This window comes from Euleptes europaea, chromosome 15 (genome assembly GCF_029931775.1).
Source record: "Euleptes europaea isolate rEulEur1 chromosome 15, rEulEur1.hap1, whole genome shotgun sequence".
Lineage (NCBI taxonomy): Eukaryota > Metazoa > Chordata > Lepidosauria > Squamata > Sphaerodactylidae > Euleptes > Euleptes europaea.
Window position 1 is genome coordinate 6,069,819 of NC_079326.1, and position 15,300 is coordinate 6,085,118.

Below are 15,300 nucleotides of genomic sequence, written 5' to 3' on the forward strand. Positions count from 1 at the left end.
GGGCACTCTTTTGAGAAAGAGTACTGGTTATCCTGAAGCCTATTGAGCCAATATCCTCCCTAAGGATGAATTTCCACAGTTAACAAAGCTGGTGGCCAAGCTTTGTAAAATAGTATATAATTTCCGGAAATTTAAACAGAAATGAAAAGGTGTTTGCCATTACTGATCATATAAATTTATACTCTTTATTAGTTTTTAATCATTTTAAAGATATTAACATTCTGTAGAGTGTTTTAACCAAAACTATTGCAATGGGTAAGGCAATGTAATTTTCTAAAATTATATTTTTGGTCCAGCAACCATAATAATAAATAGATTGATTGCCTTCCAAGCATCACTTAAGAACCTCTTTGTTTCATTTTCCTATCAGGAGCTGCCAAGGTACTTAGTGCCAGCTTTCCTCTCTGATTTCAAAATAAAGAAATAAAAGTATGGTCACTTGACAGTGATTGCAAGGAAAATTCAGTGGCCCTATTTACATGTTACAATGAACGCATGTACATCTTGCATAACACACATGCACTTTACAAATGCAACTGTAGACCAGTACTTGGATAAATGTGGGGTTACATGCATTGACTGTAAATGAGAATTGTTCAACACACAAAAATCAAGCATATACTGAGTTCACTGTAACTTGTGAACAGGGCTAGTAAAGAGGAGAAGACCCATAGTGTTGTTAAAGATGAGACAGTACACATTCAAAATGATGTATGAGCTCAGGGGTGCTTACACAACAATTTCCTGCTCATATGCTCAGTAGGCATGCCACAGACTCTGACACAAATGCGGCACCCAGGTGAACTTACTTTGCTTTAACACCCTTAATGGTTAGCACCTTCATGAGTGTCTGTATCTGGACAAACACTTAGGTGTAGGAATGAGTATCTGAATTTTCTCCTTTTCAGAAGTGGAGAGCCATGGGCTTTTTGTTCCTGCACATGTTTATTGGTTGGCTCAGCCTTCCTCTCAAAAGCTGTCCCACTTGAAAAATAAAGGAGGAGCATCCAAACTATAACAAAGTTTGAAAGAAAACCAACAGATATTACAATATCGAATCTTCATTTTAATAGTCAAAATTATAATTAGCAATGGATAGAAATGGGCTGATGCATTTGGACTGTTTCTTTGGTTAAATCAATACCTTTAACAAGAAGAAAAGAATAAATGCAAATGAAATAAATGGCTAATGTAGTGTCAAAAGCTTGTTTCAGTTGTGGAGACACAATACAGTCGTGGAATCAGTTTTGTGTATTTTATAAATGTGTGTAGGCTTACTGAAAACAATCAATGCAGCTTGAAAATCTTACCCTTTATTGCTGAAAAACGCCTTATTTTTGTAGATAAGTAAAGGCTCAATTGGAGTGAAGGGATCCAGACAAAGGAAAGTCTAGTTCAAAAGGATGTATGACTCATACAAGAGTTGTTAACAGATGACACTGTAGAGATGTTGATAGCAAGTACCAAGGCGAACATGGTTTCCCAAATGGTGCTTATATCATTCAGGATGGATTCAGACACATAAGTCCATTAGTTTTCATAAGGTGAGTAGTCATTTGAATGAATAATATCAGCATCCTTGCCAAGAGCAAGACTGCTGTTCACTGTGTTCTTGACCTCTCTTTACTTTTATTTTAAGTATTTAAATCCCTTTAACCTCAACTCACATTTCAAAGATAACCCAGGACCGCTGACTGCAGTATCATCTTTTGTTACCAAGAGGAAGATTTAAGTAGTCACCTCTAGGTTGTTTTATTGCCTTATTGATTTCCTCACCATTTCCCCCCTGAACCTGCTGAAACACAAAAGGCCCATCTATGCATTAAAATTTCTTCTATGTGGAAACTCTCCACATTCTCCACTCATGGAAACTCTCCACAATGAAACTGGTGACTTCCACATGTTTTTTTTTTTTTTTAACTCCGGTCTGGGATTCCAAGTGCAGCAGATTATTTCTGAGCTTCCACACTGCTTTGATGTCTTCCCATGATTCCCCTATGCTTTCTCCATGTTTTCTCAAACTACGTTTGGTCTGATGTTTCCTACTGGCATGCAGCTGAAACATGTTTGCCTTCCATATGGATTGTACGCTGTGCTTCAAAAGGTGCTGGCTGACCCAGCTGCACTTGGGAAAAATAAAGAAGAGTTGCTTAGATATATGATTACAGCACCAAGAGTGATAATTGCATCTCATTGGATATTAGAAGCAATTCTGTCTACAGATAACTGGCTGGAGACACTAGCTGAATATGCAATGATGGCCAAATTGACAAACATTGACAACAAAAGACTGTTGGAAGAATTTAAAAAGAATTGGAAATTATATTATGAATATGTGTCCAATTAACTACTGTCAAATAAACCTATAGAAGGGAAGCTTTTGTTAGTATATTAGAATATTAAGTAGACTATTAATTGTAGTTTATCAACAATGTAAAGCAGTGATGTATTTTTTCTCTGATTGTAGAATACTATATATGTGTAGCTGACATAATTCAAAGTATTAAAAATGAAATGTTACGTGGATAATTTTGTATGAGGGGAATATAATATTACAGAACATAGTATTTTTGATCATAGGGATGTAAAGGAAGATCTTTAAGTTAGGTTTGGGATGATGTGCCACACATATGTTTATGAAGCGTATAGTACAATGTTGTGTGTGTGTGTTATGTTTGTTATGTTTGAAATAATAAAAATTTAATTTTAAAAAAGGTGTTGGCCAATGTGGTGCCATTTCCCCGGCCCTGTTCCCTCACAGCTGTCATTTCCTCTCCTGTGCCACCTGGACTTCAGGGAGGTTCCGTTTCTTTGTTAAAATTGGCACTGTCTAGATGGTTATTATCAGTGTGTCTAATTCTCAATGTGGCTGGATCTGTGGATACTTAAATCCAGAGACTAGAGCCAAGAACCAACAAGAAAGATCTTTCTACAAACCTGAAAAGAAAAAAAAACAGGTTTGCAGAAAAATCTGAAATCTAAATACACACACTCACACACATGTTGGGGATTACCCTCCCCCCATAATAAAGCAGCACCTGCACACAGTAGCCTTCAAGACAGTAAAAGTCAGGGCCCTTTCCAGGGCTATTTTGGCCTTTGAGGGGGGATCCATTGGGGCCAGGCCTACCAGCAACCACTAGGACACTTGATACCACATGAGTTCCATGGCTCACTCAGGCCCTGCAGCTTGCTACTGTTCCAACAGTAGCTGAAGACAGGGGAGGGATAAAGGTAGGTTGGTTGGTGGGCAGAAAGGAGAGAAGGAAGCAGGGAAAAAAATGAGGATATGGGGGTTGCCAGGAAGAGGGAAAGAGGAAATAGTGTAGGGAAGGGGATATAGGGGGGAAATTAGGTGCCTCTGCAAGTTCTTGTGGGTCCCCCACTGTGCAACTGAGGCTGGTAAGGCAGCTGGCACTGCACAACTGGGCTGTAGTTTTCCCTGAGAGAGGCTGCCGGGGTAGAGAAGGAAGGACAGTTGAAGACAGGCAGGAGGGCAGAAATAGGTAGATAGGCTGGTGGGTAGGGTTACCAGGTCCCTCCTTGCAACCGGCGGGAGGTTTAGGGAGGTGGGGTTAGGGGCTGTGATCAGAGTCAGGTCCAGTTTGTTCAGGGTGGCCCTGTTATGGTTTCCAACATATATAAGGTTAAAAAGAGTAAATATTGACAAACTGCAGCATTAAATTGAACCTTTTTGGCATTGAGTTTGTGTTTCCCCGGGAGAGTGGCATCCGAGAGAGTAGACTGGTTACAGAAAAAGGAAGCCAGGAAAGTATTTAATAAACATCAGCTAGGAAGTCAGCTGAAGTCTGGGCGAAGAGCCAGCCTCAGAAATAAGATTGTTTCTTTCAGAGTGAAGACAGAAAATCAGTAGAGGAAGTACACTTTTAAATTCAGCTGTGAGAAGTGTGATTCTCAGTCTTTATGGTTTATTCAGCATCTTTTTGGCTTGTTAAGTTTAATATAAAGTGCAAATACGTGCATTTTAATAATGATTGTTTATCTTTGTGGTTAGCCAACTTTGAAGTGGGGATGGCAGCAGTGGGGGAAAGGCAGGGAAAGTGCAGGGAAATCCACCATCTGGAAGCCCATTTCCACTGTACTGAATTGGTAGCCACAATGGCAGTAGCAAAACTACAGGTGATTCAGTCTGGAAGACACTACGTTTAGCGTGGTTTGCCACATGGATTTTCCCAGTTATGCGGAGTTTCTACGCCAACAGTGCACACTCTAAAGAACATCCAATACAGGCATGAAATTGAAAGGGTCCATGTTGCAAGCTCTCTCAACAGAGGCAATGAAACTCTAGAACTCTCTCCATAGGGAAATCTATCTCACACTCTCAGGTACCTGGCAAAGATGGGACATTTCTAGCTGTCTTGTCATTTTTGTTATTCTTAGTTGAATGTTGCCAATAATTTCTGACACTGTTAGACTCCTATTGGTTTCATTATTGTGTTTTTGCATTATTGTTCTAGTATATCTTGTGGCATTTTTAAGACTTTTTGAAATTAAAAATTTAATTTAAAAAGCCATTCTAGCTGTTGAATGATATGGCCTGGAGAATGGCATATAGCAATGACCTCCAATGCAGCAACAAAATCCTACCTAATTTGTGGTCACCTATGATGGCTGGCTCAAGGTTGACTCAGCCTTCCATCCTTCCAAGGTCGGTAAAATGAGTACCCAGCTTGCTGGAGGTAAAGGGAAGATGACTGGGGAAGGCACTGGCAAACCACCCCGCAAACAAAGTCTGCCTAGGAAACGTCGGGATGTGATGTCACCCCATGGGTCAGGAATGACCTGGTGCTTGCACAGGGGACCTTTACCTTTATATGATGGCTTAGCAAGCACTGGATAAACTCCTGCTGTTTCTGCCTGCCTTTGGAGGGATAGGTCATGCACATGGCAGGCCATAATGCATGGCTGGTGGGCTATGTTTGACTTGGTGGGTCAGAAGTTGGGCAGGCCTGAGTTGTGTATCCAGGGCAGACTCAGCCTTTGAGAGAGTCTACACATTTTTGAAGCCTGTGCAGACTGGGTTAGTTTAGATAGGATTTAAGGATGAGTCCACATTGTACTTAAACCTCAATCTTCTTTCAGTTGAAGAGGGAGGAATAGTACACAGTAATAGGACAAATGAGTCTTTGTGGACATGAATGATGGCATTTGTGATCATCTCAATAGCTCTTCCTTGTGCAGATCATCCTGGGCTGCAGAAGCACCACTTCAACAAACACTGTGGTTGTAAAACCACCTTGAAAGTTAACTAGTTCAAGACAGATACATAAACACAGTTATACAATTTGAGAAGAGCCCTAGAAGATGATCTACACTCCAGGACAGATGATAATAGGGTTTTAAAAAGAAATGAGTCAAGGGAAGTCCTAAGCAATTCATTCTAGCCTCCTAGCAGAGAAGAAACTGACATTAACACAACATATATTCAGAAACCTAATCCTTTTAAAAACCTTTTGCTAACATTTCCCCATAATGTTTTTCTGCAAGGTTCTAGATATTGGGTTGTTTTGTTGTCAAGGGGGGCAAATCTATGAGGATGTTTTCCATTGGTACTTGCTATTTTTGCCAAATGTCAAGGTTTGACATTTGATGTTATTATCTGCTTCCAGTTAATCACTCATCCTGAGATTTATTTTTTTGTTTCTCCTGATCTGCTATTCAATTGAGCTATGCTGCTAAATCAAATAAACAGCCATGGACCTGGCGTTTAGTTCTTCTTGGGGGCAAACAGCAATATTTCAATTAGTCCCCTTGTTCTCCTCTGTGCAATCTTCATATCCTGATGCTTTTTGATGTAGTGCCTCTGATCAATTCCCTTGAGAAGGAGAGACTTACTAAGTGAGTCTCAGTGGGGCTGCCTTTGCTCTCAGATGAAATATTCTTTCCGGCTCTCATCCATGGCTTCTTGAAGGGTAGGGTCATTTTTCAAAGCAGCATCTGCGCTTTTGGCAAATTCGGTTCCCTTTGCTTCGTTGGTGTGGTAGGTGCCCTTGTGCCGGTACATGTATCGTAGCATCACTACCAAGAGACAAATCAAGACAAAAGCCACAGCAGCAATGACACCTATGGGAACAAGACACATTTGAAAATGTCTTTTCATTACCAATTCCAAATAGCTGTTTTTGTTTTTAATAAAAACTAGATTGGTGCTTTCATCTAGATCCATCAAAGAGAAAACATGCATAGATAACAACACATTAGAAAGGGAGTTTGACATTGTGATGAGAAGACATTTGTTAATTTCTCCCAGAACAGGCAAGATAAATACAAGAAAACAACAACAAATTCAGATCCTTTTCCTTCAAATTCTGGTTACTGTGTTATATACCCCAGCAGTTGATGGAAAGATCCAGATACTAGCTTGGACCCAGTAGAGAATTTCTGTGGGAGGATGATTTATGTCAATCCCCCATCCTGATGCAAATCTCCGACTTCTTCCTCATGCTTTTCTTGGGCATCCCCTCTCCACTCAGAACAATATTTCAGGAGGCATTTTAAGCTGAAGCAGGAGAGGGAATGTGAGCAAGTCACACTCTCTGGATGGAAATTTCTTCCATCTGTGGAAATTATTGGTGATCCAAGACATTGGCAGTGCAGGGCAGCTCATTTTGCTGTCAATCACAAAGTAGAATTAAATACTTTGGACCGTGTCTTGTTTCTGGCCATGGATTTGATTTGTATCTGTACTGTGGCTTCTCATGGGGTGGGGCAGATGGTGGACTGCAGCAGTAAAGGGAGGTGGCACCTACGACAGCAGCTGGTGAATGACCAGTAGGATGGGTTGATGACATTATCAGCCCATCCCCTGTGACTGGACATTCACCAGCCATGCACCAGCATAGTGGTGCCCCAGTCCCCCACCTCCCCTGGCCATTGTTGCTGAGATGAGATGTGGGGCAAGGAGACTCCTTCCTCTCAGCTCCTACACAGTGCCATCGGCCTGTTACAATTTGACATTTTCCCTACCAGCTACAACTGGACTTGTTGCACATGTATTGAACTTGCCGCTTTGCTGTGGCTTTCAGTAGCACTTGGGCAGTTAGCCTCTTGAGCTTGATATAACATGAATATTTAGCTCTAAATCAGTTTCTCTACTGGAAATCTTGAAGCCAGCTTCCAATGGTTATAGCATGAGCATAGGGAAACCACTCTAGCTGTACAAAATCCATGTCAATGTATACCATTAACAAATCTTCAGAGCTTTGTGGTACCTGGTTCCAAACCAAAGTTACAGCTATCAAAAAGAAAATTGCCCATGTAAAGATGTTGCTTCTTCCACAGTAATGCAAGTCCAATAGGGGATCCATAAGTTTTAAAGGACTATTTTCGACTCCCAAAACACAATAGACTTTAATGCTTTTTAGATGTTTTATAGTATTAGTAAGCCTCAGGGACTGAACACAATCCAATTTTCCTCCTAGTAACTGGTAGGAAGCTGAAATTAAAGTCAAAGGAGATGGAACCTGAGGGGAAATGCAGCAGAACTTCACTAATTTGCACTAATGATTGGGAACTCACCTGGCAAATTACTGAAAGTAGCAAGTACAACAAGGAAGTGAGCAAACACAATAGAAATAAAAAAGATTCAGAAAATACACTTAACATTTAAGATGCTGCATTGGGGAGGGATTGTAATTTGAGCGAACAACCTGAATTAGCACGGTAGTGTGCTAATGGGACTGCAGCCAAATTGCTGTACATTTGTGTCAGAATAATATCAGTGGAAAACAATGATCATTTTGATACCAGTTGAAAATTTATCCTGTACATTGTCTATTGTTTATTACAATTTCCACCACCTGCTAATAATTTATTTATTATTATTAAAGGATAACCTGCTTTTATACATGAAAATCAGTATCAAGATTTTTTTATCTTTTACATCATTTTGAAGGATTTATTTCTATGATGCGTTTTTTTTGAGTGATCAAATTGCTATGGTTTTCTTAATATAATGTACAGCCCAGACCTCTAACAGCAGTCTCAGAACTGTGCTATCCAGACCTTCTATGACGCACCTCCCCTTCCAACCACTTCAATATCCCACTCACTCAGCCCGGCCGTATATATATGCTGAGGGGAAAAGGTGTTGGCCTGAGTATATTTGTGAGGAGAATTATTTTCCTTCTTCTCCTCCAGTCCCACACCTGTATTTACCTCAGTGAGAAATAGGAGACAAGAGGCTTTTCAACTTTAACAGAGAAAACAGGGAAGTTTATTAAAGAGAACTTACAGAGATTGGTTTTTAAGAAAAGGCAGAATATTTTGGAGGGAAAACTCAGAGTTAGATTGATACAAGCAAGATTACTTCAGAGAAATAGCTTAGATGTTCCCTTTACTCAAGTTACTTTCAGTGCTCAGTTCTCAAGCTTAGTTCTATCTCTTCAGAACTATTAGACACATTCAGCTTCAGCTTTAGTTCTATCCCTTAGAACTATTGTTCAGACGTTCAGACTCTCAGTCTGTCATTCAGCTTCAGACTCTCAAAACTCTGTCCCCAGCCCAGCTCTCTCTCTCTGACTACCCCACCTCAGTGGCTGTAATCCTCCACACCTTCCTGCTACCGGAATAGCTCCACCTCAGAGACTGAGTCCCCTTGTGACTTGAGAATGGGCCCTCAGTCTCTAACCCAGTTCTCACTCCTGTCACTCCCACAGGGGTTGTGTGTGTCAATAGCTTTGTCTTTCACAGAACCCCCCTCAGGTTCACAGAGTATAGTCTGGCTTCCGCTCGGTCTTGCAACCAAGCTCTGAATCTATCACAGCCTCCTCTCTGGCTGGTCTCAAGCTTCCACTACTTTCCCAGCCTCCTCTCAGGCTGGTTCCACGCTTCAAATCCTATCACAGCCCTCCTATCCAGGCTGGGTCCCAAACTTCGAATCTTTCTCAGCCCTCCTATCCAGGCTGGGTCCCAAACTTCGAATCCTATCACAGCCCTCCTATCCAGGCTGGGTCCCAAACTTCAAATGCTTCCTCTGTCTCTCTCAGCTCAGCGTGTCAGCTCTCTGGCTTGGCCTACTCTTCGCCTATCAGCTCTTGCTGCTGGTTAACCCCTTATTCGTCACACCTTCTATGTCTACCAGACTTTGAGTCATTATCTCTTAAATATATTTCCATGCCCTCAAAACATAGAAACCAGGTGTATCTGCTTGGGGTGCCCCTTGTCCTTTTTCTTTGCCATCCATTCCAACTGGTGAACTAGTTCTTGCCTCACCACACTAGATTCTAAACACTTTCTCTCCATGGGATGTCATTTACAGGTAGAATATATATGGACCTATAGCAGTATGGAATTTAGAACCTTGTTGCTGCATTTTTCAGCATGTATCTGAGGAATGTTTGTTTCCCCCCCCCCCTAAGGTTGAGGAAGAATCTGATTCAGATTGGAGCTACTGTGTGCAGCCATAGGGGGTTTAATTCTTCTCCCTGAGCAATTTGCAAATGAAATCAACCCTTCACCCAGGCTGTTGGTAGCCCTGGAAAAAGAAAACAAGCAAACATTTAATTTTTTTCTTATATCTTAGTATACATTTTAGTTCTGTTTCAATTGTTTTAATGATGTGGTTTTTTCGTGTGGGGGGTTGGTTTTAAAAAGTTCTAAAATGTGATTTGGGAGGGAAGGTGGCATGGTATAGCCTGATCTCATCAGATCTCAGAAGCTTAGGAGGGTCGATACTTGGAAGGGAGACCTCCAAGGAAAACTCTGCAGAGGAAGGCAATGGCAAACCACCTCTGCGTCTCACTTGCCTTGAAAGCTCCTTGCTGGGATAGCCAGAAGTTGTCTGCGACTTGACAGTTCGATATACACACAAAATGTGATTTTATTATGTATTTTTTTAATTTGTTACTTGCTTTGGTAACTCTTGTGAGGGAAGAAAGGCAGGATATAAATTTTGTCAATGATAATAAATAAATAAAAATTATAACATATAAAAAAGATATGTATCCTTTCTTAGCAAGTATTTCCCCCTTTCGGGAATGTAGTAGTGATGGGCATTAAAATAATTGAGATAGCATGGCGGGGGGGAGAGACTGCAAATAAACTTCCTGGAATGCAACCCCAATCCAATTCAGAGCCCTGTCAGGTTTTTTTTAATGTTTTTTTAATGCTAATGGAACATCCATTCATAGCCTGGCTCTATGAAACCTCTGAAGGGCTGTAGCTTTGGGAAACGTTAGCCTTGACTGTTTATATGTTTCTTACAAATACCAAATGTCAAATTTGCTATTCCCTGCTCCCCATGCTATCCCACAATCCCTAGAAGAACCCTCATCCCCTGTGTGAGAAACCTGTTAAATAACAGTTTCTTGAAAGGCGTCTCAGGTTTTGTTTGTTTGTTTGTTTTGCCTGAATGCCGTTGCACATTTTTAGGACTATGGGCACAACTGAGATGGTACTGGATTGCATCATGGTACTGATTTCTATAGAAAGCTGACAAGGGAGGTTTTTTTCTGTCTCTCAGATGGAGAATCTTTTTTTTCCCCCTTCTTCAAAACAATCCCTGAAATCCAGTCATTGTTCTAGAAATATCATAGTCTTACCTCCAATGACAGCAATATCAGCTCCTGCTGGAGAGCTTCCAATATTTGCAGCTAGAAATAAAATATATAAGATCCAATGAGACAGGAGACCTCAGGTGATAGATAGCCACAGCAGAGATGGAGTGATGCTGTTTCTAACCCTTCCATTGAAATAATGAATGTGAAGCATCCAAAAAGCAAAAGGAAGCCTTTGAAAAGTCTCATTCAAACACTGAGATTCGCCAACATTATACAACATACTTCCTTACTGCAGGATACCTTGGATTTTCTTCATAGCTATTCCTAGGGGTCTTCTGTCCTCCAGGAGCAGCATTTTTGGGGGGAGGCATTTGAACTGCCACAGGAGGATGGAATTAGCAAAAATGGTTCTCCCCTCCTATGGAGATCTAGGCAGGATCCAACCTACCAGTGGCCAGAATCAAAATTAGCTCTTGCAAGGCAGGGGAGGGGGAACAACGCAAATCTGGGCTAACTATAATCAGATTAATGAAAGTTAGTAACAATGAAAAAAATAGATAGGTGCATCAGTATCCATTAGTGAGGTTTTTGTTTTTGTTTTGCAATTTGATCCGTAGCCCTTTTTTATATAGATGGAAAGAATAACCATGCCGTAAAAGTCATCAGTACAAGTCCCTCTGCATATATTAAATGGAAGAGAAAGATGAAAGAGGAGAAAATGAATTAGGATCTGCATTGTTTATTTTATTTTATGGTTTTGATTTTCTTTTTTCCCACCAGTATATTTCATGTTACTGTACAACATTGTTATGGGATGCATCTGTGTTAAGATATCTTTACCGGGATATGAAAATAAAGCTAAAAGAAAATTATTTTTACAAAATTAAAAACAAACACAAGAAGATGCAAGTTTGGTCTGATTTCATCTTAATATCATTTATAAACTTTAATATAATATATACTCAGCATGGAACCGCTTGTTCTCTAAATATTCTGCATAATCTGCACAAAATGCAACTAAAATTTTGCCAAACTAAAGAAATGCACGTACACATATCCTCATACTTAAATGACATGCTTCCGTTGTGTGTGTGTGTGTGTTTGGGGGGGGGGGATTAAACTTGGTTTGTGCTTTCTTCTGGCCTTTCAGATAAATTTGATTGTAGTGAGAATCCCCCACCCCCCAGCTACAGCAGTTATTATGACCTAGTTCTCACTGGTATAGTAAACCTCTGTGACGGCTGAACCACATCGGACTGCAGTCAGGGAATTCACAAAATTGTGTGCTCCTATATCTGAAGAATTTCCTTGCGCACAGAAAACAGTCAAGGAAAGTCTTGGCTAGACAAAATGGACATCTAATTTTCTGTATACCGGGAATATTTTGTGTAGATAATTATTCAGCTGCACGAGCTGCCACCTGCAGCCTGAATTGGTACAGCCCAGACACAGGTGTAATAACTTCAGTTAGAACTAGGCATTTCTTTCTGTGAAAGAACAGGGATTTATTACAAACAGCTGCAGCAGCAGTAAAAGTGGAGGGAAGATATCTATCTAGGTCACTTGTCATAAGTAGGTGCATTATTTGTGGAGTGGCATTTTCCTACAGCAGGGATGAATATCTCCAGGAATCCCAATTACATTCGCGACTGGATTATAATAACTCTGGAGTACATGATTTTGCAGTTTAAAAGCTTATGAGTTGAGAAGAAGAAAAACCAAGCATGGTCTTTTAAGGATCTGAGAAAAGGAATTGGTTGGAAAGACTTATGAGAGGCTGAAAGAAGGGGAAACAAAACCTTGGCCTTAATTATAGCTATCACGATCCCTCTTACCTGGGTACTGAGGGAGACAGAGAGCTTTGCTTGTTGCCAGAATGTTTATTTGGAGTTTTAATTTTTAAAATTAAATTTCCTTCTTAGTCCCCTTTACTTATTTTACCTCAAGAAATGAGACACCAGAGGCTTTTTCAAGTTAACAAGCAAGTAACAGAGATTTATTCAACGCTGTACAAGGGATGGATTTGGAGGGGAAACTGTCATTAGGAAAAGCATAGAACTTGAGCTGTTTTATAAGTTTCACTTCAGAGAAGGCATAGATCTTAGATGGCTTAGTTGGTACAAAATTATAGATATACCCCACTTCTGTGGCAGTAATCCCTGAACAGCACCATGTATTTGGAATATGTCCTTCCCAGAACCTATTCCCTTCCAGTGACCTGACAAACGGCCCTTTCCCTCCCAATCTCTGCCTGTCACTCCACATGATTTGTTTTACACCAGCTTAGGCAAATCTGAACCCTCAGGTTCCCAGAGTCAGATTCATTTATTAATACGGCAAATACCATTAAAATTCGTATCAGTTACAGAATTAAAACTGGTTCCCAGAGTCAAACACAGCTTCTGAACAAGCATGTTACCAATATCAGAAACAATTCCTTTCTTCAGAACTGAGAGAGTGAGTTTCTTATCGGACTTTTCGATTGTCTGATATTGTTTTATTACAATTTATGTAGCTCTTGATTAGATGTTCTACTTTTGGTCAAATGACCGTAAAATAAAGATTGATCGATCATGAGTTTCTTAGTTCTACCCACTCCCTCTCTGAGCTTCTCTCAAAGATTAACTCGTTCATCACAATAGCCTTTAAAAAATCCAGACTAATAAAAGGTTAAAGTGTTTTTTCACAAAGAAAATCAAATTTCAGACAAGGCTTTTTTCTTTCTTTCAATGTCTGGTAGGATTTAATGCATCAGTACATTGAGACAGTTTTATTTCCCTATTGCTCTCTTATTTTCTTTGATGCAGTGTCCACAATCTAGAATTCATTTTCTCCATGGCAGTTGTAGAAATAGTCAATGGGTCTTGTGAATCTTTTATTGCATCTTTAAAAATTCTTGTGTATATACATACCATCCATATCCTGTGACTTGTTAATTTGTAATTTATCAATTAGCCATAGAACATCTTAGGATACCATTAGATGATTCAGTGCTTCGCACATCTTGCCTAAAAAAACTGGATCAGAGACAGGCCTGACATCTTTCACAGTGAAGACAGATAATATCCTCCATCAGTAATCTGCTTATAGCTTTTTAATCGAATAGTTCAACAGCTTTCCTTTGTAGTTTTCTGCATCTATTTTGTTGAAAGAGGTTCCTGTTCTTCATCCTAATGCTTATGCCAATGTGTTCCTTGAGTGCTTCTTCTTTTTTTTTTTTTGCTTGCTTTATTGCTGTCTTGGATTTCTTTGGCCAGAGTGCATGTTCCCTCAAATTTTCCCTATTTGGGGTACATTTCCACTTTTTGAAGGATTTCTATTTTCTTTCATGGTTTGTTGACTCTACCTGTTAACCATGCCAACCATTTTTACCCTTCCTAGTCACGGCAAACATTTTAGCTGAATTTCTATTGTGACTTTAAAAAATGTCTAAGCATCATGAATTTTTTATTTTATTTTACTGACTCTTTATTTCATTTCCTCTGGGAGCCTCTATGGATTCTTCCTCCACCCTTGGATCATGCTCTGAGCTTGACAATAGTGTACTCCGGTAGTGTACTCCAAACACTAAGTTACTGTTCTGGTCACCATTCCTAAGGATTTCTAACTCATTAGACTTTCTCACACAGAGAGCTGCTACACTCCCCCCAAATGACTTTCCTTCTTGTTCCTATAGCGCTCATATCTACAGATAAATCTACAGTTTTCAGATGGGGCTTTTACATATATGCCTTCTTGCAGTACTAAGAACTCCAATTTCCTCATCTCGGCTCAGAGTCTTCTAGCATTGGCATTAGGGTTGCCCACCTTTTGTTGGGGCCTGGAGATCTCCTAGAATTACAACTGATCTCCAGAGTACAGATATTAGTCCCCCAGGAGGAAGTGGCTGCTTTGGAGGGTGGACTCAATGGTCCACTGAGATCCCTGTCCTCCTCAGCCAAATCTCCAGGAATTTCCCAGCCCAGGGTTAGTAAACCTAATTGGCATATAAAACTAATTAATTGTATAGAAAACTTGTGTCCTACCACTGAATCACAGGACCTTCCTGCACATAAAACAAGGCATGGATGCATAATGACTTGAAGTGTCCTAAAACCTTTCACTCTTTCTCTGCCCCCCACCCCAGTTCTTCCACCAGCCCAGATGCAATGGCATGTAGGAGGAGTAGACCAACAGGGGGTTGCCCACCCAAAGAGGGCAAATGGCAAGGCTAATCATTAGTGAGTTTTTCTCTTGGTTCAAATTGCCAATAATTCACCAACTGTGAGTGGCACATGCAAATAGTTTGTAAAAGCTTGTTGTTTTATTAATGGTTCTAAATTGGCTCTCTGTTTTTGTGCAAGAGTTTTCTCGCATTGCCACTTAGGGATTGTACTGAGGGATGGACAAAGGCAATGTGATGCCTAGGCAACTATACAATTTTCCCTTTTGCAAATATGTCTCATAATACCTCATACCAGTATGGTAGAGGGCTCCACCCCCCAAAAAAACCCTGTATCCTAATTGGTTTTTGAAGATAGTATTTACTTGACGCATGCCCTGCTGTTGAAGTATATATATAATTTCTGGTCACAATCATTGCTCAAGTCACAACTCATAGGAGCCAGGCAATTTGCAAAGAATTTCCTATGCTTACAAATGTAATCCAGCCTCTAGAAAGGTCAGTTACTGAATTTTAGGCATGTATGTTCTTCTCAACAAAGCATATAGCCTTTCCAGGATAAGTAAGAATCATTTGGAAGAGGCTCATTTATCTGACCTACTCCTGTTCCAAAAAAGG

General features: G+C 40.2%; 1 protein-coding gene across 2 annotated transcripts in view; it reads right to left on the reverse strand.

Moving 5' to 3' along the window:
- Positions 1-5,552: 5,552 nt before the first annotated feature.
- GYPC (glycophorin C (Gerbich blood group)) overlaps positions 5,553-15,300 on the reverse strand; it is a 52,847-nt gene continuing 43,099 nt past the window's right edge. The window contains exons 2-3 of one of the 2 annotated variants that reach the window (XM_056861496.1): positions 10,563-10,613; positions 5,553-6,084 (exon numbers count right to left, since the gene is read on the reverse strand). In XM_056861496.1, the coding sequence (XP_056717474.1) occupies positions 5,888-6,084; positions 10,563-10,613 (248 nt within the window). In that variant the 3' untranslated portion in view covers positions 5,553-5,887. The remainder of the gene's footprint in view (positions 6,085-10,562; positions 10,614-15,300) is intronic. The other variant, XM_056861497.1, reaches the window with a different exon arrangement.